Raw genomic sequence first — 25,957 nt, 5'->3', positions numbered from 1 at the left:
TGGTCCCTTTAACAGCTATAGTGGGCACCCCGCAGGGCAGGGGGGGGGTTGATGCGCGCGGCCGGCAGCCGCGGTGTCTGCCGGCCACCCGCAATCGCTCCACAGAGAGCCAGAACAGGGATCTGTCAATGTAAACAAACAGATCCCCGTTCTGACAGGGGAGTAGAGAGAGATCATCTGTTCCTAGTAATTAGGAACAGCGATCTCTCCCCTCCTCCAGTCAGTCCCCCCCCCCACAGTTAGAAACACCTCCCAGGGAACACATTTAACCCCATCATGTATTTTTATAGCACTGATCGCTGTATAAATGTCAATGGTCCCAAAAGTGTCCGATCTGTCCGCCACAATCACGCTAAAAATCACAGATCACCGCCATTACTAGTAAAAGAAAAAAAAATTCATAAAAATACCATAAATCTATCAATTATTTTGTAGACGCTATATCTTTTGCGAAAACCTATCAATACATGCTTATTGTGATTTTGTTTACCAAAAATATGTAGAAGAATACATATCAGCCTAACCTGATGAAGACATTTTTTTTTTTTTTACATTTTATATATATGAATGAAGAAAATAATTACAAACCCGCGCTATGGAAAAAAATATACAGAAAAAAAAAAAAAATATATATATATATATATATATATATATATATATATATATCTCAGGGCTGCTGCTGTGATGAAGGGTAAAATACCCCAAAAGTTGAAAAAATAAATGTATTACTTAGCACTGCTCCTATATATATAATATCATAATATAATAATAATATAATATCATATATATATATATATATATATTATATTTTACATTTATATTTATTATAGCAAAATGTAAAAAATATTGTTTTTTTCCATTTAAATTGTTGCTCTTTTTTCATTTATAGCACAAAAAATAAAAACCACAGAGGTGATCAAATACCAATAAATGAAAGCTCTATTTGTGGGAAAAAAAGACGTAAATTTTGTTTGGGTACAGCATCGCACGACCACGCAATTGTACGTGAAAAGCAACACAGTGCCGTATCGCAAAAAATGGCCTGGTCATTGAAGGGGGTAAAACCTTCCGGTCAGTAAGTGGTTAAAGTGCATTTTTCCCAATAAAATTATGTTAAAGACTGCTGCGCAATTACAGCTTGACATAAAATACTGCAACGACCACCATTTTATTCTCTAGGGTCTCTGCTAAAAAAAAAACAAAAAAAAGTATAATATAATGTTTGGGGTTTCCAAGTAATTTTCTAACAAAAAAATACAGATTTTTACTTGTAAACAACAAATGCACTTAAAGTGGTTAATATATATATATATATACACAGATAGATAGATATATTTATTATATTATATATTCTTTTTATTTATATATATATATTTATTTTAAGATATTACAAGGCAAAATTTCTGACCTTCTGATCTTTTCGTGTATGAAACACTGATGCCATACAGACTGTATGGGATGCTTGCTAAGTTTTTAAAATGAATAACAGCAGAATCAAATGTTTCTAATCGAATTATAGGGCCCAGTAGACATATATTTCAGTTGGGGGCGTGACCGGATGGTGATGGTGGCGGCAGCGTGTGAGGAGTGAGAGAGGTGTGTGCTCTCACCGCAATGCCGACGGCTGAAGGCTGTGCAGGGATGACAGCATAGCACTGCATTGTCCCCGGGAAGGGAAGAGAGAGGTGGACTCATGCAAGCTGCACACTTACCTTGCTAAACAGATCCCATAAGCCTATTCCATATCTCCGAGAGTACCTAGGTGTGCGGAGGCCCCCCGGTTTTCTGGGGCGGGAGATCTGCCGAGCCGGTCCGGAGGCCGTGGAGGCGCTGCTGGGTGATCGCCAGCGGGACTGTGCGGCGCAGAGATCGCGGAAACGCCGTTATCTCGCGAGACCTTAGCCAGGGGTGTAGGAGAGAGGCCAGGAAGTGAAGGCTCGACAAACACGGCAATCCAGGATTAGAATGCCGGACCGGGCATTGAACAATCGGGGTCATTAGCGGAACAACAGCGGAGGGAGACCCCTGGAGGACACCTGTATTACCGGCCGGTATTCAATGTATGTACTGTATTTCTATGTTAATAATGTGGAAAGCCCTTGAGAGACTTTTACTTTATTCAAGTTACATATGACTGCCAACTGCTCACTGTGCTCTAGGGGGAAGGCTGAAGGTGTGGAGGAGTGAAATATGTGCTGCATTAGTCTATGTGCACTAGTCTGCTAATCAGTGGGTAACATTTGATCAGATTCTGAAAATCTGCTGTTTCTGCCACTGCTGTTGCTGCTATTGAAAAGAAAAAAAAAGAAATCAAGGGAAAGGGACTATAACTGGACAGTGGAGTTGTTGGAATTATCGGAATCCATATACCCGTAGTAACCCCCCATTGCATTGTGGAAACTTTGACCTAGGAGAATCCCCCCCTCCCCCCTTTTTTTTGGGGGGGGGGGAGAGAGGAGGAGAAGAGAGCCCCCCCCCCCCTTGGGCTATATACGGGAATTAAACCATGGCTGCAAGGAGGAGAGGGGAGGAGCCTGCAGGCCAGGAGAATGTCGGGATACAATCTTTAAGGTCAGCTAAGGACAAAGATAAGGAGAAGGGCTCCCAGGCCACAGCAACAGGGACATTAGCAGCAGCAAAACTGGAAAAGTATGCTCATACCCCAGACCACACGCCAATTAAGGGAGCACAGGGAGCACAAGTAAAAACTTCAACGGACAGAAAGAGCCAAGGGCAACCAGTACTGGCGGGAGTAAAAATGTAGTCAAACAAACTTCAGGCTCCTCAGGATGACCCGAAACAGTGCTTATGCAGGTCCCCCTGACAGATGGAGAAGGAGAACATTAAAGGAGGTGCTGGGGGCAGTTAATGTATGTAAACAGTCTCTGGTAGAGCTATGTGATCAAACAAGAGGTATTAAGGAGGAGCTAGCCTTGATGCGGCAAGAACTCCAAAAGACGGTTGATAGAATAACAGCAGCAGAGGGGGGAATATCCCAGATCGAAGATGAGATATACCCATTGAATCAAGAGGTCAAAGATCTAAAAATACAGATGGGGAAATTTGAAGGGAAATTGGATGAAATGGAAAATTAGGACTCCCGGAAAAATGTGAAGGCTCTGACCCAATTATGTTTCTGGAAACATGGTTTGTTGAAATCTTTGGAAGAGAGACTTTTTATCAACAGTTTGCAATAGAAAGGGCGCACAGAGTTCCGATTAGAACCCCACATCGGGGGGGGGGGGGGGGGTCAGCCTTGATCCATGCTACTGAAATTCTTGAATTATAAAGACAAAGCAGCTGTGCTCCATAAGGCCAGAGAAATGGGAAGCATCACTTATAAAGGGGCCAAAATTTCATTTTATTCTGATTTTTCTCCAGATCTGCAGAGGCGCAGAGCAGAGTTTGCGGAAACCAAGCGTAGACTTCAGAAACTAGACGTTACTTACGCTCTGCTGTATCCAGCTCGGTTACGGGTTGCAGCACTGGGAGAGACTTTATTTTTTGATTCTCCAGCTGGCGTGGCAGCCTGGGTAAAGGAATTACCTGGATTTACAGATTTTTAAATCAGAGGGTACTTTGGGTACAAGGACTTATTTCAAATCTACAGATCGGAATGGGTACATACCCACCTCAAGTTGCCATCATCCACGTTGGATTAGCAACATACCCAAAGGGCAACTCCTGAGATTATATAGAAACTGTACAAATAGAGAGGACTTTGACACACAAGCCGAAGTGATTATTGAAAGATTTTTGAAGAAAGGGTACAAAGAATCACAGTTACGGAACCTTAAAGAGAGTATAACAAGAATGGAAAGGAAAAAACTGTTAGAAAATGTAACAATCAAGAAAAAAACAAAGAATATAGAGACAGCTTTCCTCACGGGTTTCAGTAGACAACACAAGGAAATAGAAAGAATAATAAAAAAACACTGGCCCATTTTGAAAGTAGACGATACTCTGAAACAATTTTTACCCAATAATCCCTCTTTTATCTACAGAAAAGCCCCTAACTTAAGAAATAAACTGGTCAAAAACACAATTGACCCACCAAGAGAAATAAAGATTGCAAAACACTTGAAAGGATTTTTCAAGTGCGGTCAATGCCTCCCCTGCCGTAAAAGTAGAAAAACTAATAGGAAAACCACCACTTTCACCTCTACTACCAATGGTAGGACTTTCCCCATAAAAGAACTTATTTCCTGCAGAAGCACCCACGTCACATATGTTATAGAATGCCCCTGCCGCAAGCAATATGTGGGAAGAACCACGCGAGAACTACACGAAAGAATTAGGGAACACATTACTAACATTAAGAATGGATTTGACAAACATAGTGTCTCACGGCATTTCAGAGACTATCACAATCAGGACCCCAGACAAATGATTTTCTACGTAATTGACAAAATCAAAGGTCATTGGAGGGGAGAAGACAAAACCATAAAAGTCTCACAGAATGAAACCAGATGGATTTTTAACATGGAAACTTTACATCCTGCAGGAATGAATATCGATTTAGATCTTAATTGCTTTTTAACTAATTTTTAATGTTTAATTACTTGACTTTCTATACAGGTCGAATGTAATACATTCAACCATAAACCATAGAACACCTGCATTTTTTAACTGTTAATTTTACTAAAGGTATATTCATTCCCACTAAATCCATCTTTAAGCTTACCCCCTCCCTGGACCTATTCATCCACTTTACAAACGGGTCGAATGTTATTCATTCAAAGTTCCCATATATATAAAAAATAAAGAATAAAAAATAATCCACAAAAGAATAGTCCATCCTCCTTCTCTTCAAACTATCCCCTTAACGTAACAAATAAGTACTAAGAACACACCATTTTGGTGTTTGGTTCCTTTCAATACTTTTTCCTAACCTACTTTTTAACCTACTTTTTAATACAGTATTACTATTATTATTATTATTACATACATTTCCCTCTTTTAATATTTTTTTATATTTTTTATTTTTTACCAATTATATTTTTTCAGTCTATTATATCTTATATTCTCCAGTTCTAATATTTTTAGCCCATTAAAGAATTTTTAATATAAATACTCTCCTCCCACAATCTTAATATTCACATAACCTCCTCCAGTAATAAATATTCCCTAGGTAAAAAAACACACACCTTCGGTAGAACATCTTTTTAGATTCCTTTTCTAAATCTCTAATAAATAAAATATATTTTTAATATTAATATTTTTAATACATATCGATATCATAATTAAAATATTGAGGTCTTTTCGTTATACTTAAATTATGTACATTTTTAATTGGTCTCGCTTTGTTTTAATTAATTTCACATAATTAGTGTTTGTTTTTGTTTGGCTCCGTTTCATATTAAACTGTATGCAATATTTGGAATGTTAATTTTCCCTTATACATTAGGGAATAGTGTGTCCCGGCAATACATACTTCTATATTTATGTTTACATTTTCAGAGGGCATTCCCTCAATTAAAATGGCCGCGGGATTACCCGCACATGCGTGGTTTAAATTTTCAGTATAATACCAACAGAGGGCATTCCCTCAATTAAAATGGCCGCGGGATTATCCGCACATGCGTGGTGACACACTACACCCTATAAATGGGAAAAGGTGTATGCAAATGGCCGCTCCAGAGGACGTCTTTGATGACGAAACGCGTGGGGCGTGGCCACGAAGCATACACTGCTAACTCAGAAGGCGTGCTAGCCGAACGGAATCTTTCCTTTTCAATATAAGCATATGAACGGATGTTTGTGAGTAGTACTTTTGCCTATATAATAAATACGAAGTTTTATAAGACGTACTGCACCATGGATATGCCTCTTATTCATTACATATAACCGAACACGGCATAAGAACGGAGGAACGAAGGTTTCCCGGAACCATAATAGAGGCCAGCCAGAGAGCTACACAGTGGCTGATACTGTGAAGGTTGATCCACCCCGGAAGGGGCCTTAACTCTGGTGAGAGCAACTGCATAAAAATAGCCACAGAGCACCGGGAACAACAATTGAAATTTCCTCCACCCTTCACTTCACTTTCACTCGCAGAGGACACCCCACTAATTTATAATCACCTTTTTGAGGGACACTCTTTACTACTTTTTAATTTTTTAATTTTTTAATATTTTTAATTATTATTCTTATTTCCATTTTTTGCATTTTTTACTGCTAAATTTTACCACATTTTTTCACCTTTTTGTATCTTTTCACCTATGTAATATGTACCTTTCATCACAGTTACACTACGTGAGGACTTGATACGTGTAACAGATAAACCTATTTTTTATATATTTTTTATATACACATATTTTGTATACATATTTCTTCTATATATACTAAGCTTTACTTTTTATTTATATAGGTTTGTCACAAATACCAGAATTTGTTCACCAGCACCTTGCACTTTATATAATTTTATGCTGTTACAATTGTTTAATGATTTATGCATTTAGGATCTGTTATGACACTTATGGTCTCTAAAGGACATAATAATTGTTGACACTTATTGACACATACACATCTATTTTATTTTATTTTATTTTATTATCCAGCCTGCTGGAAATTTCTTGCTAATTGTATACCTTAGTCTCCAACCTTTAAAGGGTATAGCGCCAATCCTATTTCCCCCCCCCCCTCCCTACTTCATTTTATTCCTTCCCTTATTGGGTAGGAATTTAAATAGGGGCTGCTCTTACCCAAACCACTATCCATAGCGCGACCTACAAACCCCCTTACTGGGTGGAGGAAAGGGGGGACCGGTTGACGAGGAGGTGATGGGTCAGAGGGGAAGGAGGAAAACTTCATTCCCCCTTTCTCCCCTTCTTTTTTTTTTTCTTCTTCTCTCCTTTCTCCTTTCCTCTCTCTCTCTTCTCCCCCTAACCTCTCCTTTTGTAGGGGGGGGGGAGGGAGAGTGTGTTTGGATATGGGGACATATCGGGTACACTGCACTTGAATTATGGGCACAATGTATATGTTTACATATCGGTGGGCGGTGGGACACACACAGTATAATGGAATATATGAATGAGATTAAGAAGGGTTAAAAACGAGACACAGGTTGAGTTTAAGGGGAGGGGAGGGGGGATGGGGAGAAAGTACGAGAGTGGGAAGGGAGGGGGGGGAGCACGAAGGTATGGGTGGGTATGCTTCGGTCACAGAAAAAGCCCCTAGGGATAACCTAAAATGGTACGGGGGGGGGGGGGGGTAAGAATAAGGAATAAAAGGGGAAACAATGCACAGGAAAAGGATGAAGTTTGTACAGAAATAGAAGATAAATTAAAAATAAGGTTTGGAATACATGAAAAGTTTATATTTTTCTCACAGATGGGAAGTTTAGGATGGAATGTTATCACAATATATGAGAGGATGCACAAATTTATTATGATTTTTATTTTGAGTGGATTCTTCTTTCTCCTCCTGTCCCCTCTCATGTCTCAGTCTGTTAGCTGGGGTGTAGATGAGAAGTGTCCTCACGATATTAACCATAACATTGAGATTTCTCCTTCTTCTCTTTCTCCTTCTTTCTTTTTGTTAAGATATGCAGGCTAGAGTTATGAATATTGGTTCATGGAACGTACGGGGGTTGGGTACACCTGTTAAAAAAGCAGCGGTGTTTGATGCCCTTGAAAAATGTGATGTTGGGCTGATCTGCCTACAGGAGACACATCTAACTGAAGACTCCAAGTTGGAGAACTACAGTAGGAAATTTCAAGCTCAGTTCCACTCAGTCCACACCTCTTACTCAAGAGGTGTGGCCGTGTTGGTAAGAAAAGAAGTTGTGTTTACGTGTCGGCAGACCAGCATTGATAAAGAGGGGCGGTATGTGTTTTTGCACTGTGTGATTGAAAATCGGGAGTATGTCCTTGCAAATATCTATATTCCACCCCCGTTTAAATTGGACGTTTTATATAGCCTAATGGAATTCATAGTGGATAAATCTGGGATCCCAGTTGTAGTAGTGGGAGACTTTAATGAGGTTATTAACAAAAATCAGGATAGGTTTTAACCAGGGATACATACGCAGAGGGAGGGTGAGAGTCGGCTATCCAGGTTTATGCAAGAAGGGGGACTGTCTGATTTGTGGAGAGTTCGGAACCCGGACCTGTTACAATACTCTTGTTTCTCAGGTTCCTACTCCTCACTCTCAAGAATAGATTTAGTTTTGGGGAATGAAGAAGCTAACCAAGAGGTAAGCGAAATAGTATACCAACCTAGGGGGCTGTCAGATCATTCATTGGTGACGGTATCAGTAAATTTAGAGGGGAGAAGACCTCCGAAAGTATGGAAAATGAATCCAGTATGGTTTGAGATAATTGGAGATTCAGATAAGGTGCTATCTCAGCTAGAAGAGTTTATAGAGCTCAATAAAGATACCGCCGCAAGAGGAGTGATATGGGACGCACTAAAGGCCTACCTTAGGGGTATCCTTATTCAGCAGGTAGCGAAAATTAAGAAAATATCTAGAGAATGGGAGAACACAGTTAAAAGGGAGTTAGCAGAAGCAGAAAGAGAATATGTTGTAAACCCCACCCCAGAGAAACAAAAGACATGGTTAGATAAACAGCAGGAATATAAAGCAGTGATCATTAGGAAAGTCGAGAATAAAAGATTGTTTCAGAAATAAGTAGCGTATGGGGAGGGGGAAAGAGTCGGGAGGATGCTGGCACACTTAGTGAAGACCAATTGCTCGCCATCTACCGTCCCCGCGATCAGGACAGAGAAGGGAGAAATCTCAACACAGAGCTCAGTGATTATAGATACCTTTAGATCATATTATGCAAACCTGTACAGATCACAGGGGCTGCCGGGAGACGAGGAAATGGACATATTCTTTGGAAACATTAAAGTTCCTTCCCTTACTGAGGAGGAGAGAGAGATAATGGAAGCACCATTAACATTAGAAGAAATTCAATCTGCAGCGACAGCAATGGCTAATCAGAAGTCCCCAGGACCAGATGGTCTTCCATTGGAAACCTATAAATATTATGGGAAAGTATTGCTTCCGGAGCTTCTGAAAGTATTAAATAGGGCAAAGGAGGAAGGGAGACTGCCCACCTCAATGACAGAAACAACGATAATTGTTCTGCACAAAGAAGGGAAGGATCCGTTGGAAACTAAATCTTACCGACCTATTTCCCTTCTGTGCACGGACGCAAAAATATTAGCTAAGGTACTAGCGGCCAGATTGAATAAAATTATCTCCAGATTGGTACATCCCGATCAAACGGGATTTATCCCTGGTAGATCAACCAGCATGAATATTAGAAGGCTGTATCTTAACCTGCAGATACCAACGGAAAATGTAGGTAATAGGGCAATTATGGCTTTAGATGTAGTCAAAGCCTTTGACGGTCTAGAATGGAGATATATCTGGCGGGTACTGAGCGAATTTGGATTTGGTTCTACATTTATTGCATGGATAAAAACTTTGTATAATGGTCTTAGTGCTAGAATTAGGGTTAACAAGGAGTATTCAGATAAGATATTATTAGAGAGAGGGGCAAGACAGGGGTGTCCATTGTCACCCCTGATCTTTGCCCTCGCAATGGAACCATTAGCCATCACAATAAGATCCAATATTAATATGGAAGGCTTCCAAAGAGGGTTGAGGGAAAAGAAGATTGCGTTATACACGGATGATATTCTCCTTTTTTTGGGGGACTCAGAGCAGTCCCTCAAGCAGGGGATGAAGGTCCCTGGGGAGTTTAGTCGTTTCTCGGGATTAATTATAAACTGGGAAAAATCAGCTCTGATGCCTGTAGATACATTGGGGAGTCAAGGTATTCTGGCAATCCCGCAGTTGGAAGTGGTGGAAAAAATAAAATATTTAGGAATACACATACAAAGAGACCCTAAAAAGAATATAAGTGATAATGTAGCCCCACTATTAGCTAAATTTAAAAATAAAATAGAAATCTGGAAGAGACTCCCACTATCAGTTGCAGGGAGATGCAATCTCATTAAAATGCTGTGGATGCCTCAGTTATTGTATCTGCTGCACAACTCTCCGATATGGATAGATATAAAATGGTTTAAAAAAATGGAAACATTATTTCGAGAACTCATATGGAGAGGAGGTATTTCAAGGATTGGCCTACAAATCCTGCAGTTACCTACAAGGAAGGGAGGAATGGCAGTACCACATCCAAGAAGCTATTTCTTAGCTGCCCAATTGCAGCATCTGGGGACGAGTAATGAGCTTAGTGGAGGTACAAACACGGCACTAATGATTACAGGGACACCTCATAAGACTATAGTAGAGGCTTTGGAGGCAAATTCATTTCCCCATAGAATGCCTACAATAAAACTTGCTTTAAAAGTATGGAAGGCAGTAAAGGCGATAAAAGGCCTGGAAGGGATGACTAAAGAAACCCCCCTATGGAATAACTTGAATCTACAGGAAATGGAAATGATAGGAAGATACAAAGACTGGGAAACTAGGGGGATTGACAGGCTGGCCCAGTTGTACGAAGGAAATACAATAAAAACATTTAACGCACTGAGAGCGGAATTTGATTTACCAAAACATTCGTTTTATAAATATTTACAAATTAGACACGCCTTATCGAAACAATTTGATACACCAGGGCCAGTTTGGAGTAATTCCCCCATTTATAACATATTAAACTCCCAAGATAGAGTAAGAGGTTTTATAGCAGAAATGTATCCACATATATGTGAAGGGAGTATAGAAAGCCCAGGAAAACTTAAAAGTAGAAGAAAATGGGAGGAGGAATTAGGAACATTTTCAGATGAGCAGTGGATGAGGATACTTGAGGGGGGGCATTTGATATCCGTTTCGCCGGCCCAGAAGGTGTCACATCTGATGCTGTTACATAGAGCTTATTACACGCCGAATAGGTTATTTCGTTTTGGGCGAAGAGTGGATGATGGATGTCCGAGATGTCAGGAGACTGGGGATCTGACACACATGTTCTGGTGGTGCCCTAAACTGTTTCGCAACTGGTCAGAAGTTATTGCTGATCTGAATGAAACATTCAGAGTGACGGTTAATGGGAACCCCAGAATGTGTGTGCTGGGCTTGAATGAAGGAATAGGAGGATCAGCTTGCATAAACAAAGCAGTAATGAGGTGTATGTTTCAGGCAAGGAAATTGATAGCGCAGAGGTGGCAGGCAGAAAACCCCCCTTCAGTAGCAGATTGGAGGCAGTTAATTACAGAGACGGTTTGAGAGGGAATTTTGAGGACTTCAAAAGAATGTGGAAACCATGGGTGGATAGGTTGGGACATCCAGTATAAGGGCTTGGAGTGACTGAGGACAGGAGGGAAGAAGGAAAGAGAAAACTCTTTGAATAGGTGTTAAGAAGAATGAGATGCTAGGAGAATCACAATCACAGTTTGGGAGGGGAAAGGGAAGGGAACTGTTAATTTGTAAAATTGATTATTTAACTGCATAAAGTTTGTTTATTGAAAAATTATTATGAAAATAAATAAAGATTATGTAAATTTAAAAAAAATATATATTCTTTATATATATATATATATATATATATATATATATATATATATATATATATATATATATATATATATATATATATTTTTTTTTTTTTTAAGATATTACAAGGCAAAATTTCTGACCTTCTGATCTTTTCGTGTATGAAACACTGATGCCATACAGACTGTATGGGATGCTTGCTAAGTTTTTAAAATGAATAACAGCAGAATCAAATGTTTCTAATCGAATTATAGGGCCCAGTAGACCTAAAAGTGAAATTAAAAAAAAAGGCAAAATCATAAGAATTACATTGAATGCTACAGATGCAATTTAAATATAATGCAAAAAACAAACATTGATTACCACACATTATTACATCACTCAAAGGGTAACTCCATTTTGATAAAAAAAACAAAAAAAAATATATATATATATATATATATATATATATATATAGCAAATAATAATTAAATAATAATAAAATAATATATAATACAATTTTTTTCTGTAAAATGCAATATGACAACCTAGAGGCATTCTGCTTCTGTGATTGGCTCACTGAGATTTTAGGCATCCCCTGCAATAGGAATTTAACCCTAAAGGGTTCAATACCTCTAATGCCGCGTACACACGATCGGAGTTTCGGCCAGCAAAAGACAGAAGAATGCTTTTCATCGGAAAATACGACCGTGTGTATGCTCCATCGGAATTTAGCTGGACAAAATCCTGCAAGCAAAAATCTGAGAGCATGTTCTAAATTTTTCTGACGGAATATCTTTCTATCAGAAATTCCGATCGTGTGTATGAAATTCCTACGCGCAAAAACTCACGCATGCTCAGATTCAGCTACGAGATGGAAGCTATTGGCTACTGGCTTTTGAACTTCCTTTTTCTAGTCCCGTCATACGTGTTGTACGTTCTTGACGGTCGGAATTTGGTGTGACCGTGTGTGTGCAAGACAGCTTGAGCGAAATCCCGTTTTAGAATTCCGTCGGGAAAACAATCAGACCTTTTTCCGAACCAAAATTCCGATCGCGTGTACGTGGCATAAAGGGATCCAGACCTTGCAGCTTTCCTCATCAGAACACTGAGAATGCACCAGGTGATTATAATGAATGTTAGACTATACAGTCAAAGTACCAAAAGCTGTGGACAGACCAGGTTGTCAGTGGTCCTACCTGCCCAGGGCTCCCTTGGTGTCGGATCCGTGAAAGAGGCATCACTATATTCCATGTAGATGGCTTTTTTGTATATTGGAGCGCCAGACGACTTCACGATTTCCCTGTAACGTGTAAGAGAATAATACACTTAAAAATAATAAAATAAAAATAAATCTACCAGACTCTAGTGGCATTCCATGTTTATAGATGGTTGAATTATGAATAATTATTAACCTGCTTATATTTTTCCTTCCCCGATTCATCCATTGCCCCTCACCAACAAATTAATGATGTGTGAATTAAAAAGAAAAAAAAAACTTTCTATTTTCATTAAATTCTTTTTTTTTTTTTTTAGACCCAGTGATGTCATTCCTGGGTCTCTGTGCTTCCACTTCCAGTCCAGGCCTTTTCTGGTACTTTTTGTTCACAAATATAACAATCAGTATATTTTTGACTAGAAAATTACTTAGAACCCAGTAATATTATATATATATTTTTAAAGCGAGACTCTAGAAAATAAATTGGTGGGTTTTACAATTTTTTATGTCACGTGGTATTTGCACAGCAATTTTTCGAAAACACTTCTTTTTTTTTTTAAATACTTTTTTTGAATTTTAATGGGAAAAAAATATATAAAATATAATATATATAAACCCAAAATATTATATAAAAAAAAAATGTTTTGCTAAATATAACAGGTGAGGTCACGCCAACAAAATAGATACACTTTAAAATTTTGCACGCAACTAAGTAAATTTTACTACCCATAGGTGGCGCTTTAACCACTTCAGCCCCGGAAGATTTTATCCCCTTCCTGACCAGAGCACTTTTTGGGATTCGGCACTGCGTCGCTTTAACTGACAATTGAGCGGTCGTGCGACGTGGCTCCCAAACAAAATTTACGTTCTTTTTTTACCACAAATAGAGCTTTCTTTTGGTGGTATTTGATAACCTATGCGGTTTTTATTTTTTACACTATAAACTAAAAAAGAGCGACAATTTTGAAAAAAACACATTCTTTTTTAAATTTTGCTATGATAAATATCCCCCAAAATATGTAAAAAACATATTTTTTTCCTCAGTTTAGGCCGATACGTATTCCTTTACATATTTTTGGTAAAAAATAAAAAAAAATTGCAATAAGCGTTTATTGATTGGTTGGGCATGTTATGACCTGGGCAACCCCCACGTGTGATGCTGAGCCTCCATGATTGAAAGAACTGAAATGCGGGAAATGAAAGAGGCGGAGACAGTTTTAGTTTTAGTAAATCTCTTATATAAAGTTGCATGACAAATCGCAGCCCATTGGTTTCAATGGAACCTGTTCAAATCGATGCGACTTAAAGTTACAGCAACTTTAAAAGGGTCCCTGCTCTACTCTGAGGCGACTTGAGTCCCAGAGAGTGTAAAAGTTGCATCAAAGTCACATTTAGAATCACATAAGTGTGAACCTGAGCCTTACTGACACTACAAATCAGCAATGGGGGCTTCCTTTATGCAAACAGCTAAATCCACAGGTATAATATATACATATATGGGGGCATCTTTACCTGCCAAAGCAGTGGTTTCCAAACTGTGGCCCTTTGTTTGCCTTTATCCGGCCCTATTTTATCTGCTGACAATGATGGGGCAGAATTCCTCCCACTGACACCAATGATGGGTTCCTCCCACTGATACCAATGACGGGGCACTATTCCTCCCACTGATGCCAATGATGGGGCACTATTCCTCCCACTGACACCAATGATGGGGCAGAAATCTTCCCACTGACACCAACAATTTGGCAGAATTATTCCCACTGGCATTTCGATGGGGCAGAAATCTTCCCACTGACACCAATGATGGGGAGAATTCCTCCCACTGACACCAACGATTTGGCAGAAATCTTTCCACTGACACCAACAATGGGGCACTATTCCTCCCACTGACACCAATAATGGGGCAGAATTCCTCCCACTTACACCAACAAAGGGGCACTATTCCTCCCACTGACACCAACAATGGGGTTCAATTCCTCCCACTGACACCAACAATGGGGTTCAATTCCTCCCACTGACACCAACAATGGGGTAAATTCATCCCCCTGACACCAACAATGGGGTTCAATTCCTCCCACTGACACCAACAATGGGGTTCAATTCCTCCCACTGACACCAATGGGGTTAATTCCTCCCTCTGACACCAACAAAGGGACAAAATTCCTCCCACTGACACCAATGATGGGGTTCAATTCCTCCCACTGACACCAATGATGTGGCAGAATTCCTCCCACTGACACCAACAATGGGGTTCAATTCCTCCCACTGACACCAACAATGGGGTTCAATTCCTCCCCCTGGCACCAACAATGGGGTTCAATTCCTCCCACTGACACCAACAATGGGGTTCAATTTCTCCCACTGACACCAATGGGGTTCAATTCCTCCTTCTGCCACCAACGAAGGGACCTGATTTTTCCCTGCTGCTGTTTGGCAACGTATACAGGTCTTGTCCCTCCCCCAACCTGTGAGTGGAAAGTGAAGATGTGGACTGCAACATTGTAACAAGTTATGAGGGGTACAGCTGCAGCAGGGGGATGATCTGTGTCAGACATTTGTGAACACAGCCAAGAACTGCACAGACACCAGGATCCTGGTCCCCTGGATGATGCCTGAACAAAAATGCTGCCGTCCTTCTGGAGAGAAAGATAAAGATATTGTCAGGGGGAACACTGTGATCTCTTTAAGAGGTAATAAATGCCTGGAAATGTTACAATGACACATTACTGAGAATTCACAATGTGAGAAAATAGAGCTGATAACATAATTGGTTCCTTCCTTCTGGTTCCCCTCTTATCTTATAGGGGAGGCCGAGAACAATCCAACCACAAACTCTGCTGTCCTACTACAGATACTGCTATAGTGGCCGGCAGACTGCAGAGAAATATGGAACAGCTACTGAGAAGAATATTTCTATATAGGAGACTGCGATCAAGGCTTTCATTTTTAACACAACTGTTCTCAGAATTATGAATCCCATCTGTTCAGTCAAGAGGACTACAGTATGTATGAAGATTGATAGTCATATTATATATACACATACACACACACACACACACACACACACACACACACACACACACACACACACACACACACACAATATATTACCAAAAGTATTGGGACACCTGCCTTTACACGCACATGGACTTTAATGGCATCCCAGTCTTATGCCGCGTACACACGAGCGGACTGTATGGTGTACTTAGTCCGTCGAAACACATTTCAGCGGACAATCCGCTCGTGTGTGGGCTTCAGCGGACTTTTTCAGCGTGCAGTCTGGCGTACTAAGTATTTCGTTTTTTTTCGAAATTCTGTCCATCGTACTTTGGTTTCAGCGGACAGTACGGTCGTCAGTATGCTAGTTCGACGGACTAAGAATGGCGCATACCCAGAAAGGATTTACACGGCGGAAGGGTGCTTTGCTGTGTCTTGGACTTCCTATTTCTAGTCCCGTCGTATGTGCTGTACACGTCATCGCGCAAGCTTTCGACGGACTGTTTGTGCATCCGTGTGTGGTCAAGTCTGTTCAGTGGAAAGTACGACGGACTGTCCGTCGGATTGTATGACGAACTAAGTATGCCATACAGTCTGCTCGTGTGTACGCGGCATTAGTCTGTAGGATTCAATATTGAGTTGGCCCAACCAAGCTATTGCAGCTATAAAAGCTTCAACTCTTCTAGGAAGGCTGTCCACAAGGTTTAGGAGTGTGTCTATGGGAATGTTTGACCATTCTTCCAAAAGCGCATTTGTAAGATCAGGCACTGATGTTGGGTGAGAAGACCTGGCTCGCAGTCTCCACTCTAATTCATCCCAAAGATGTTCTATCGGGTGGAGGTCAGGACTCTGTGCAGGACAGTCAAGTTCCTCCACACCAAACTCGCTCATCCATGTCTTTATGGACCTTGCTTTGTGCAAGAGGACCTTTTGATAAAGTCACGTGGACAGTGAAGAAACGCGTCAGGGAGCAGCCTGTGATCTCATAATGTGCGATCAGAAAGCAGAGAGCGAGCTGCTGGGGACACAGGGCTGAGGATCTGCGTATGTTTCAGTGATACAGGGGGCTATTCACCCCAACCACACAAGCTTATCACCCGTGTGCACCAGGAATTTGCATATGTAAATATGAGTTTATAACTGCTTATTTTAATAAAGATAGTGTTTTATACAGTTCAGTCACTGTCAGTTCTTTCCTTACCCCTATGATACCTATGTATGAGAACCCCATGATGCTCCTGCGCTCTGCATTTTAGTTGAACATCATGGGAAATGTAGTTCCAAAACATCTGGAGCGCCAAGGTTCACCATCACTGCCTTATACCGACAGAGGAACGGCAGATTGCTGGATTGATACCCCTAAGTGGAAGGCGTTACTGGACCCTTTTGTTGGTTTCCCTAGAAGGTATGCGCATGGTGTGACTGGTGAAGGGCACTTTGGTTATTATATAATGACAAAGTGGTAGTTACGGCGCTCTCCTATAACAGTGCAAGAAATCGCTTCCTATTTATAAGTTGAAAATCGCATGCTACCTAAGTTACAAATATTCAACCTTCCCAGGTGCTGGTGTTACTAAATGACAGTGCAAAAAATTTACAAATTATTAGAAATCTGCAGAAAACGTATATAAAAATGAATTAGATAAATAAAATAATATAACAACTGTGCAAAAAAGTGCTGACGTGCTGTAGTGTAAATTATGTGCGGAAAGTGCCTGACTAGCTTGTATTATCTTCACACAAACAAACTTATTAAAGTGCACAAAGGACCATTTAAGATTTGGTAAAAAATCCCCCAAAAAACTGAAAAACTGAAAAAAAATGTATCCAAAAAATATAATATAAATAAATAATAAACTGAAAAAAAAAGTCCTCAGAAAAAATATATTTTTTTCTGGAAAAGTTTTTTTTCCTCCAAGAATTTCACAGAAAGTTCAATGAGGGGCGTGGCCTAACGTACACACTCTCTCCTACAAGGCGGCGGCCGTGTTTTGGATACCTGTGACAATACGAACGTTTTTAATCTATATACATGTGAGTAGCCACTTGTTATACACAATAAAGGCGCTAATTTTAAATACAGTACTGCACTATGGAAGCTTTTATATTTCTTTACATAGGAGCAAATGAGACACCAAACCGGACCAGCTCTATACAGCGACACAGGGGCTCACACTGTGGAGACAAGTTAACCCCTGCAGGGGCAGGGGAGCTGGTGAATGCGGCAATTTGCTTCACGCATGGAAAACGCACCGGTTCTGTTCCAGTATACACTAAGGCACTGAGCATGAGTCATTTTCTTTTTTTGTCAAATAACTTTTTATTCTTACAAACAGTGCATTACACTTCATGCAATACTACGGCACAATAAATCAGTAGGAAAATGAATGAGTAGTCTTTAGGGACCTCCCACCCAATGGCCCGTCCCAGGGAGCCCCCCGGGGCTGGCACATACCAAGTCAGGGGGGGGCCCCCCGCGAACATCCGGGCCGACCCTGGAGATTGAAAAATGGCGTTGCCCATCGTAGGGTACAGTAGGGTAGCCCAGTACTTAGATATAAACATCTACAATCGATATTAACCACTCATTACAAGCGTCATCCTCAAAGTAGCATTCTAGAGGAGCAACAAAGCACATGAAAGCACAAGCCAGACAGAATAGAGAAAGAGAGGCAAACAAAAAGGAATAGTAAGTCTGAGCGGTAGGGAGAGAAGAAAATCGAGAGCAAAGACGGGAAGGATAGGAGATAGGAAGGGTAAGGAAAGAGAGAGAGAACATAGCGAAAGAGGAAAAAAAAAAGGGGGGGGAAGGGTAGGGGAAGGGAAGAAGGGGCAATCACCGTGTGTGGTCCCTGCATTCGATCACATCTGGTCCTCCCGGGAGTTCCATGGGCTCCAGACCACATCATGGGCCTCGAGCCGGTCCTGTATCCTGGCGGTCATCCTCTCCATCAACTCCACGTCTTTGATTCTAGCATGGAGTGCACCGAGAGCAGGGGGCAGCACCCTTTTCCAATGTAGGGCTATTAGACATTTCGCCGCTGTCAGAATGTGTCATGACAATTTCTTACGGGACTTCGTCAGCTTAGGGAAGGGGATGCCCAACAAGAAGGTCTTAGGATCCAGGACCACTCGCCGATCCAAAAGATCAGACAGGAGGTGCCGGACCCCCTCCCAGAAGGGAACTATAAGGGGACACTGCCAAAAAATGTGGAACAGCGTCCCCCTGTGGGCCATGCATCGCCAGCATCTGTCGGAAGTGGTGGGGTAAATGGTGTGAAGAACGTCCGGGGTCATGTACCAGAAAAATAAAATTTTGTACGCGTTCTCCCTGTAGAGCGTGCATAGAGAGCTTTTTGAGGCCTGGGACCATATCGTCTGCCATTGCTCCTCCGTGATCTCCTCACCCAACTGCTCCACCCACTTGAGCATATAAGCGTGTTTGCCTGTTGGAGCTATAGGGGGGGCATTGAGTATTTTATAAATAGCAGATATCAATCCCCTTTGGGCTGCGCCCTCGAGGATTACGGTCTCAAAAGCGGAGGGCGGGGAGAAGCGCAGGTCAGAGGACATGGTCTGGGCGTAGTGTCGTATCTGCAGATAGCTGTAGAAGCTCTGTCTCGGGAGGTCGAATTTGGACTGAAGGTCAGCAAAGGACAGCAATCTCCGCGATCTGGGGTCCACTAAGGTCCCCAGATGGAAAAGGTTCCGGGATAACCATGGATGGGACATCGCATACGTCAGGCTATCTGGCATCTTAGGGTGATACAGGAAGGACGTCAGGAGCGACTTATCTGAAGACAAGACATATATCTTAGATAGCTTGCACCATAGGCCCTGTAAATGAGACCTAGGACCCAGCAATTGGGCCCGGGGAACCAGTGCTGCTGCACTCCAGAGCATACTATTAGAGTGAGCTGGAGCCAACCAGAGCTTCTCGATTTCCGTCCATCTGTTATACGACCTCTGGGTGAACCAGGAGGTCACTGCACGGAGCTGGGCCGCCTGGTAATACTTAACGAGGTCCGGAAACGCCAGACCCCCGTCTGAGCGGGAGGCTGTCATTACCGAGCGGGGGATTCTGTGGCGTTTGTAGTTCCATGTGAAATCCAGCAGATCTGCTTGTAATTTTTTCAGGTGGTGATAAGGTACGGGAATAGGAAGGGTCTGGAAAAGGTAGAGGAGTTTCGGGAGAATCGTCATTTTCACCGAAGCTATCCTACCGAAAAGGGAGATCTGGTGCTTCCGCCATTGGGAGAGTAACTGCCTGATAGTGCCATACAGGGGCGGGAAGTTTGCCTGATACAGAGAGTCAAAGGTCGGGGTGATATGTATCCCCAAGTATTTCAAGGAGGTGGTTTTCCAGTGGTATGGAAAAGTGGCTCGGAGGTGTTCAACCTCCAGGGGCGGTATATTTACCGGGAGGGCTTCCGATTTCGATGCGTTAATTTTATAACCCGATAGGGCGCTGTAGCGATCTAGTTCCTTATGTAAATTAGGCAGGGATATCCTGGGCTGGGTCAAGGTGAGGATAACATCGTCCGCGAACAATGAGACCTTAAATTCCCTGTCCCTAACTGGGATGCCCCTGATATCCGGATTCCGCCGGATGGACGCCGCCAGGGGTTCTACACAGATAGCAAATAATAAGGGCGACAGGGGACATCCCTGTCGCGTGCCATTGTAGACCGAAAATGTCGAGGAGGTAGCGAAGGGGGTCTTAACTTGGGAGGACGGGTTGGAGTAAAGGTGCTGTATAGCCTGCAGGAACGGTCCCCTCATCCCCATGTGCTGCAACGTGGCGAACAGGAAGGGCCACCCCAATCTATCAAGACTCAGAAGCAAGGACGGGACGCCCCCCCTATTCGCCACGTCGACTAAGTCTATGACCTTCCTGGTATTGTCGCTAGCTTGACGAAGAGGGACGAACCTGATCTTTATGAATGATGGAAGGGAGGACCATATTGAGCCGGAGGGAGAGAAGTTTCGTAAAGATCTTCAGGTCCGCATTCAGGAGTGCAATGGGCCTATAATTGGCACAGAGAATGGGGTCCTTATCGGGCTTGGGTATCAGGGTGAGGAAGGAGCGTTGCATATCGGGAGGAACCGGGGTATTCAACAGAAACGCATTGAACAGTCTGTCCATGTATGGGAGCAGTAGGGGCAGAAACGTTTTATAATATTCGTAGGGTAGGCTGTCCGGACCCGGGGATTTATGAGCCGGTAACGACTTGATGGTCAATTCTATTTCCTCCTCTGTAATGGGCTTATTCAGGGAGGCTAGATCCAGGTCTCGGATGCGGGGGATCCCGCTGTCCGTCAGGTATTGGTGCATGCGTTGGGAGAGCCCCGCCGACAGGGGGGCACTGGGTATGTCACTGCTGTTGTACAGCTCCTCATAGAAGCTCGCAAACGTGTCTACTATCTCCTTAGGGTGGGAAACTACAGTGTTGGTTTTAGTTTTAATCTAGTGTGGGGCGGACAGGAGGGTTTTATCTTTAAGTTTCCTCGCCAAGAGTGAGTGCGCCTTATTGCCCCTGTCATAAAACGTCTGCCTAATCCGCAAGAGGGTCTTTTCCACCTGGCGAAGCGCCAGGTCCTTAAGCGCCATGCGAAGTTTAGTGATCTTCCGGAGGAGTCGCAGCGACGGGGAGGCCTGCATAATCCTTTCTAACTGCCCAAGCTCCCTTTCCGTTTGCAATTTAGTGGCCTCGGCATCTTTCTTCAAAGCAGAAGAAAGGGCCATGCACTTACCGCGGATGACCGCCTTGTGGGCCTCCCACAGAGTAGGGAGAGCAACGTCCGGGGTTGCGTTTTCATCGAAATAGTATTTCAAAGTTGAGACCAGTTCCGCCTGTGATAGGGAATGTTGCAGGAGAAAGGTGTTAGCTTCCAATTATAGGGTCTAACTGCAGGGGCTTCTAGATCCAGTGTTAGCAGGATCGGTGCATGATCCGACCACGAGATTGGTAGAATAAGGGCCCGCCGGGCCATTCTCAGTGTGGTATTGTTGGTAAAAAAGTAGTCTATGCGGGAGTGCAGCTGGTGCAGGGCCGAGTAATACGTGTACTGCCGGTCCACCGGGTCAAGGGCCCGCCAGACATCGAAGAGAGCGTGTCTGCGGGTCAATTGGCGAAAAAGTTTTGAGTCCCTAAGCGCTTTAGCTGAGGGTGGCCGGGGCGTCGTCGCCAAACGGTCCGCAGTAGCGGAGTGGGCCAGATTAAAATCACCCCCCACCACTAAGTAACCATGATCCGTCTTGAACAAGCGTGACAAGAGTTTGGAGAGAAAGCTATGCTGGCGGACATTCGGGGCGTACAGGGTACACAGGGTGATCGGCTGGGATCTCCACTTGCCCTTGAGAACCAGGAAGCCTCCCCCGGGATCACTGTAATGATCGAGGTAGGTGAAAGGGGCTCCATGACGAATCAGGATGGCCACGCCTGCCTTCTTATGAGGTCCCGAGGATAGGTAAGCTAAAGGAAAATATCTAGAGGCAAAAACGAAGGACCCCCCCTTATCAAAATGTGTCTCCTGGACAAGGACAATATCCGCTCCTGACTGCCTAAATTCCCTCAGTGCCAGATGCCGTTTCCCGTTGGAGTTTAGTCCATGGACATTTAGGGATAAAATCTTAGCCATCAGTCATGTCAGGGGCGGGAGAATGTAAGCGAGGTCTTACCCAGTTTCCACCATTCAGGACGACCGCCAGGAGCCAGGAGCTTGCATGTTCCGGAGGAGGGACTCAACAGGGAGTTCCACGATGCCCACCGACCACGACACGGTGGGATGCCAGGGAGGGGAAGGGGAGAGGAAGAAGCAGAGAAAGAGAGAGAAAGAAGAGGTTAGAGCAACAAACAAAAAAGCACATGTCAAATAGACAACTGTTGTACAATATAAAATTGAACCATAGGAGACCATGAACAGGCAAATCGCTTAGGTCTAAACGGATTCCCAGGGGCCACCAGAGCCGGAACCCGTGGGCCGGGCCCGGCGGCCGCATGGGAGTCCAGCTCCCCCCGTCAGGAGTTGCAAATAAGGCGGGTGGTGAGAAGTGGGGGGGGGCTGAGGAAATGCCCTTGCGATGTTAATCGCCAGACATTTCCTAGGGTCCCGGATGCAACACCAATGCATCCGGGTAGGAGGAGGGTGACACAGAAACAGGGGAAAACCCACTTTCTCGGTTCTCCCATGTGTACCAGCCATAAAAAAAAAACAGAACGTCAGCAAGAAGGCACTTAAAGGGGGGAAAAAAAAGCAGAAAAAAAAAACAAAAAACGGGAACTCTTGGGGCAGGATAAGAGGGCAAGTTCGGAGCGTCTGGACATCGGTCCAACGGCCAACCAACAAACAAAACGGGCCGTAATCCCTTGCGCCACAAGGGCCTACGGGATCAAAAAAGGAAAAAAAGGTATGCAAAAATTGCCGCTATGCAGTACTTCAGCCATTCCCTTGTCGGGCCGATTTTTTAGGTGCCTCCCGGTTGCGAGGACGTTGTCGTGAGGGGACCCTCTGCCACAGGGTTGGAGCGGGTGGCTGGGTAGCCACAAGATCCCATTCCGGCAGCTGGGGAGGGTGGACGCCCAGGTCCTCACAGAAGGCGAGTAGATCTTCAGGGTACCGCAAAGTTGCCGTCTTGCCTTGATGCTTAGCTGTAAGAGCGAACGGATAGCCCCAATGTGGAATGTGAGCGCCCTGCAAGGTGCGGAGCAGCGGTTGAAGGAGTCTACGTTTCTGCAGTGTAAGCCAGGATAGGTCCGGGAAGAGCTGCACTTGGGTGTTGCGAAAGGTCACCACCCTGGCCAGGCGGGCCTGTCTCATAATGTCCTCTTTAATATGGAACGAAGTTATTCTACAGATGACATCCCTGGGGTTGGAGGTTGCGTTTTTGGAGCGCAAGGCCCTGTGTGCTCTGTCCATTTCAATAAACTTGGAGGGGGGTTCCCCAAGAAGATCATTAAATATCTCCTGCAGGATAATTTGGAGGTCTTCTGGCCCATCCGCCTCTGGAATCCCCCTCACCCTTATGTTATGCCTACGCCCCCTGTTATCCAAGTCCTCCACATGACGCTGCATGTCCCTCAGGAGCATGCGATGATCGGCCCCTTGTGCTTGGGTCCTGTGGATCGCTATTTTGGTCTCCTGTATCTCCTCTTCTGCCATCTCCACCCGGTCCGCTAGATGCTTGAGACCGGAGTGTAACATTTGTATTTCTGATCTACAGGTTGATTTAACATCTTCGATCAATTGCTTAAAATCCTCCTTAGTGGGGATTGCTTGTAGGTATTGCTGTCACTGCGGGTGTAGGGGCGGTGGGGGGGCCCTCCAGGGTCACCCCCGGCCGAGTGCAAAAGGGGCGGTGGTGGAGGTCCGAGGCTTCCATAATCCGTCTCTCGTGGAGCTAGGGGAGGCCCGGTGGGTGAGTCCCACACCCCGTGCCAGGGAGGCGTTGGGGCCGGGGGGGTCGGGCGGCTCTGTCTCTCCCCTCGATGCGGGGTTAGTCCCGCCCTCAGCGCGGCAGGAGCCGGGGAGCCACTCCTGCATCGCTGTGGGCCAGGGGCCCATGAGGAGGACAGTCTTTGGGACTTGGATGGTGGGGACCGGGCCCCCGGACTCAGTCGGGGCTCCGCCGCTCCCCCACGTCCCAGCTGAGGCCAGGGCAATGGTTCTCCTGGGGGGGAGGGCTGGAAAGTAATTATCCTCTGGGGAGGGGGGGGGGGGCCCAGTGAGCTGGCGGGGAGAAGGGGGTCCGACGTCGCCCATCAGCCTAGGGAGGGCCATCGTGCATTGAGTGTCCATTGGGGGGGAGGGGATCCGTGCCCCAAGTACCCCGGGCTCTGATCAGGCACGATGCGGCCACTAGCCACCCCCCAAGCATCCCCCCTGTCCTGCTCCCAGTCCAGTACATTGCGTGGGGGGGACTGCCGGCCCCACCACCGTGGGCTCTGGTCCCTCAGGTCTGTGCGCTGCTCCGGTGCCCGTGGGGGGCTAGATGCACGTGCGCCCGGGGGGAAGGGCAGCGTAGTAGGCCTCGGGCCTAAACGGGCGGCTTGGTGCGGGGGTGGGTCGTCACTCACCACAGCGGAGGTCCGAACGGCAGCGCTGGATGGGAGCGGCATCCCATCCTCCTCGGTGCCCGCACGGCAGCCTGCTCCGCTCACTGGAGACCGGGGATGAGGCCTGTAGCGTCTCCTCCGTCGCGGCCGGCGCCATCTTTGAAGGCCCTCCGGCCGGAGTATCCGGCGACGAAAAGTATGCCCGGAGGCCGGCCGCGGGCCCCGGGGGGACGGCGGAGGGTCCCTTGGTGGCAGCAGAGCGGGTGGCCCTCGATCTGCCCATCGGATGGCGGCGGATTATCCCCCTATGTGCCGCTGGAGCTAGGCTGGTGGGAGAGCGAGCTTAGCAAGCGTCCATGCGGGTCCACTTCCGGTCATGCCCCCCGAGCACGAGTCATTTTCATTGATCTTTCTGTGAAATTCTTGGAGGAAAAAAAACTTTTCCAGAAAAAAATATATTTTTTCTGAGGACTTTTTTTTTCAGTTTATTATTTATTTATATTATATTTTTTGGATACATTTTTTTTCTGTTTTTTTTGCCAAATCTTAAATGGTCCTTTGTGCACTTTAAAAAGTTTGTTTGTGTGAAGATAATACAAGCTAGTCAGGCACTTTACGCACATAATTTACACTACAGCACGTCAGCACTTTTTTGCACAGTTGTTATTTTTTTTTATTTTATTTTTTTTTATTCTTTATTTCTTTGCAAGAATACAAAACAAATTTTTTAGTCAATAAAGTACAACATAATGCATTCCTACCCTTTTTATAAACAAAACAAAAACAAAACAGTATCAGTACAATATCCAATACAGTATATAGTATCTATTCCCCATAGTGGTCCAAAAAAAAATAAAAAATAAAAATAAAAGGGGGGGGGGGGGGAGAAGGTCAGTCTCACCCACCGGCGGGTTTAGTTTACATTACTCAACCAGCTCATCTAATCTTCAGTTTCATCTCCAATCAACCTCTTCCCCTCCTCTGACTGTAAAAAAATGTCCCATGGAGCCCAAATTTGCGCTATGGCTTCCCTTTCCTCAGGAGGCATAGGGATCAAATTCTCCATGATCCCAATTTTCCTTACTTTGTTTAACCATTGCGAGACTCGCGGTGCCCCCTTTTCCTTCCAGCAGATGGTTATGCAGCTTTTAGCTGCATTCATCAGATGGCATAACATTGAATTCTTATATCTCTCTAATGGGATATGTGTACATTGTAATAGGAAGAAAGCCGGATCTT

General features: G+C 44.1%; 1 protein-coding gene across 1 annotated transcript in view; it reads right to left on the bottom strand.

The window, feature by feature from the left end:
• F8 (coagulation factor VIII) overlaps positions 1-25,957 on the bottom strand; it is a 278,437-nt gene that overhangs the window by 239,440 nt on the left and 13,040 nt on the right. Inside the window, exons 2-3 of the mRNA XM_077465186.1 lie at positions 12,646-12,749; positions 11,611-11,733 (exon numbers count right to left, since the gene is read on the bottom strand). Coding sequence (XP_077321312.1) covers positions 11,611-11,733; positions 12,646-12,749 — 227 coding nt within the window. The remainder of the gene's footprint in view (positions 1-11,610; positions 11,734-12,645; positions 12,750-25,957) is intronic.

This window comes from Lithobates pipiens, unplaced genomic scaffold (genome assembly GCF_037356315.1).
Source record: "Lithobates pipiens isolate NorthernLeopardFrog02 unplaced genomic scaffold, aLitPip1_a1.2 Scaffold_1, whole genome shotgun sequence".
NCBI classification, from domain to species: Eukaryota; Metazoa; Chordata; class Amphibia; order Anura; family Ranidae; genus Lithobates; species Lithobates pipiens.
Note: the sequence above shows the minus strand (reverse complement) of the source record. Positions and strands in the feature narration are given on the sequence as shown.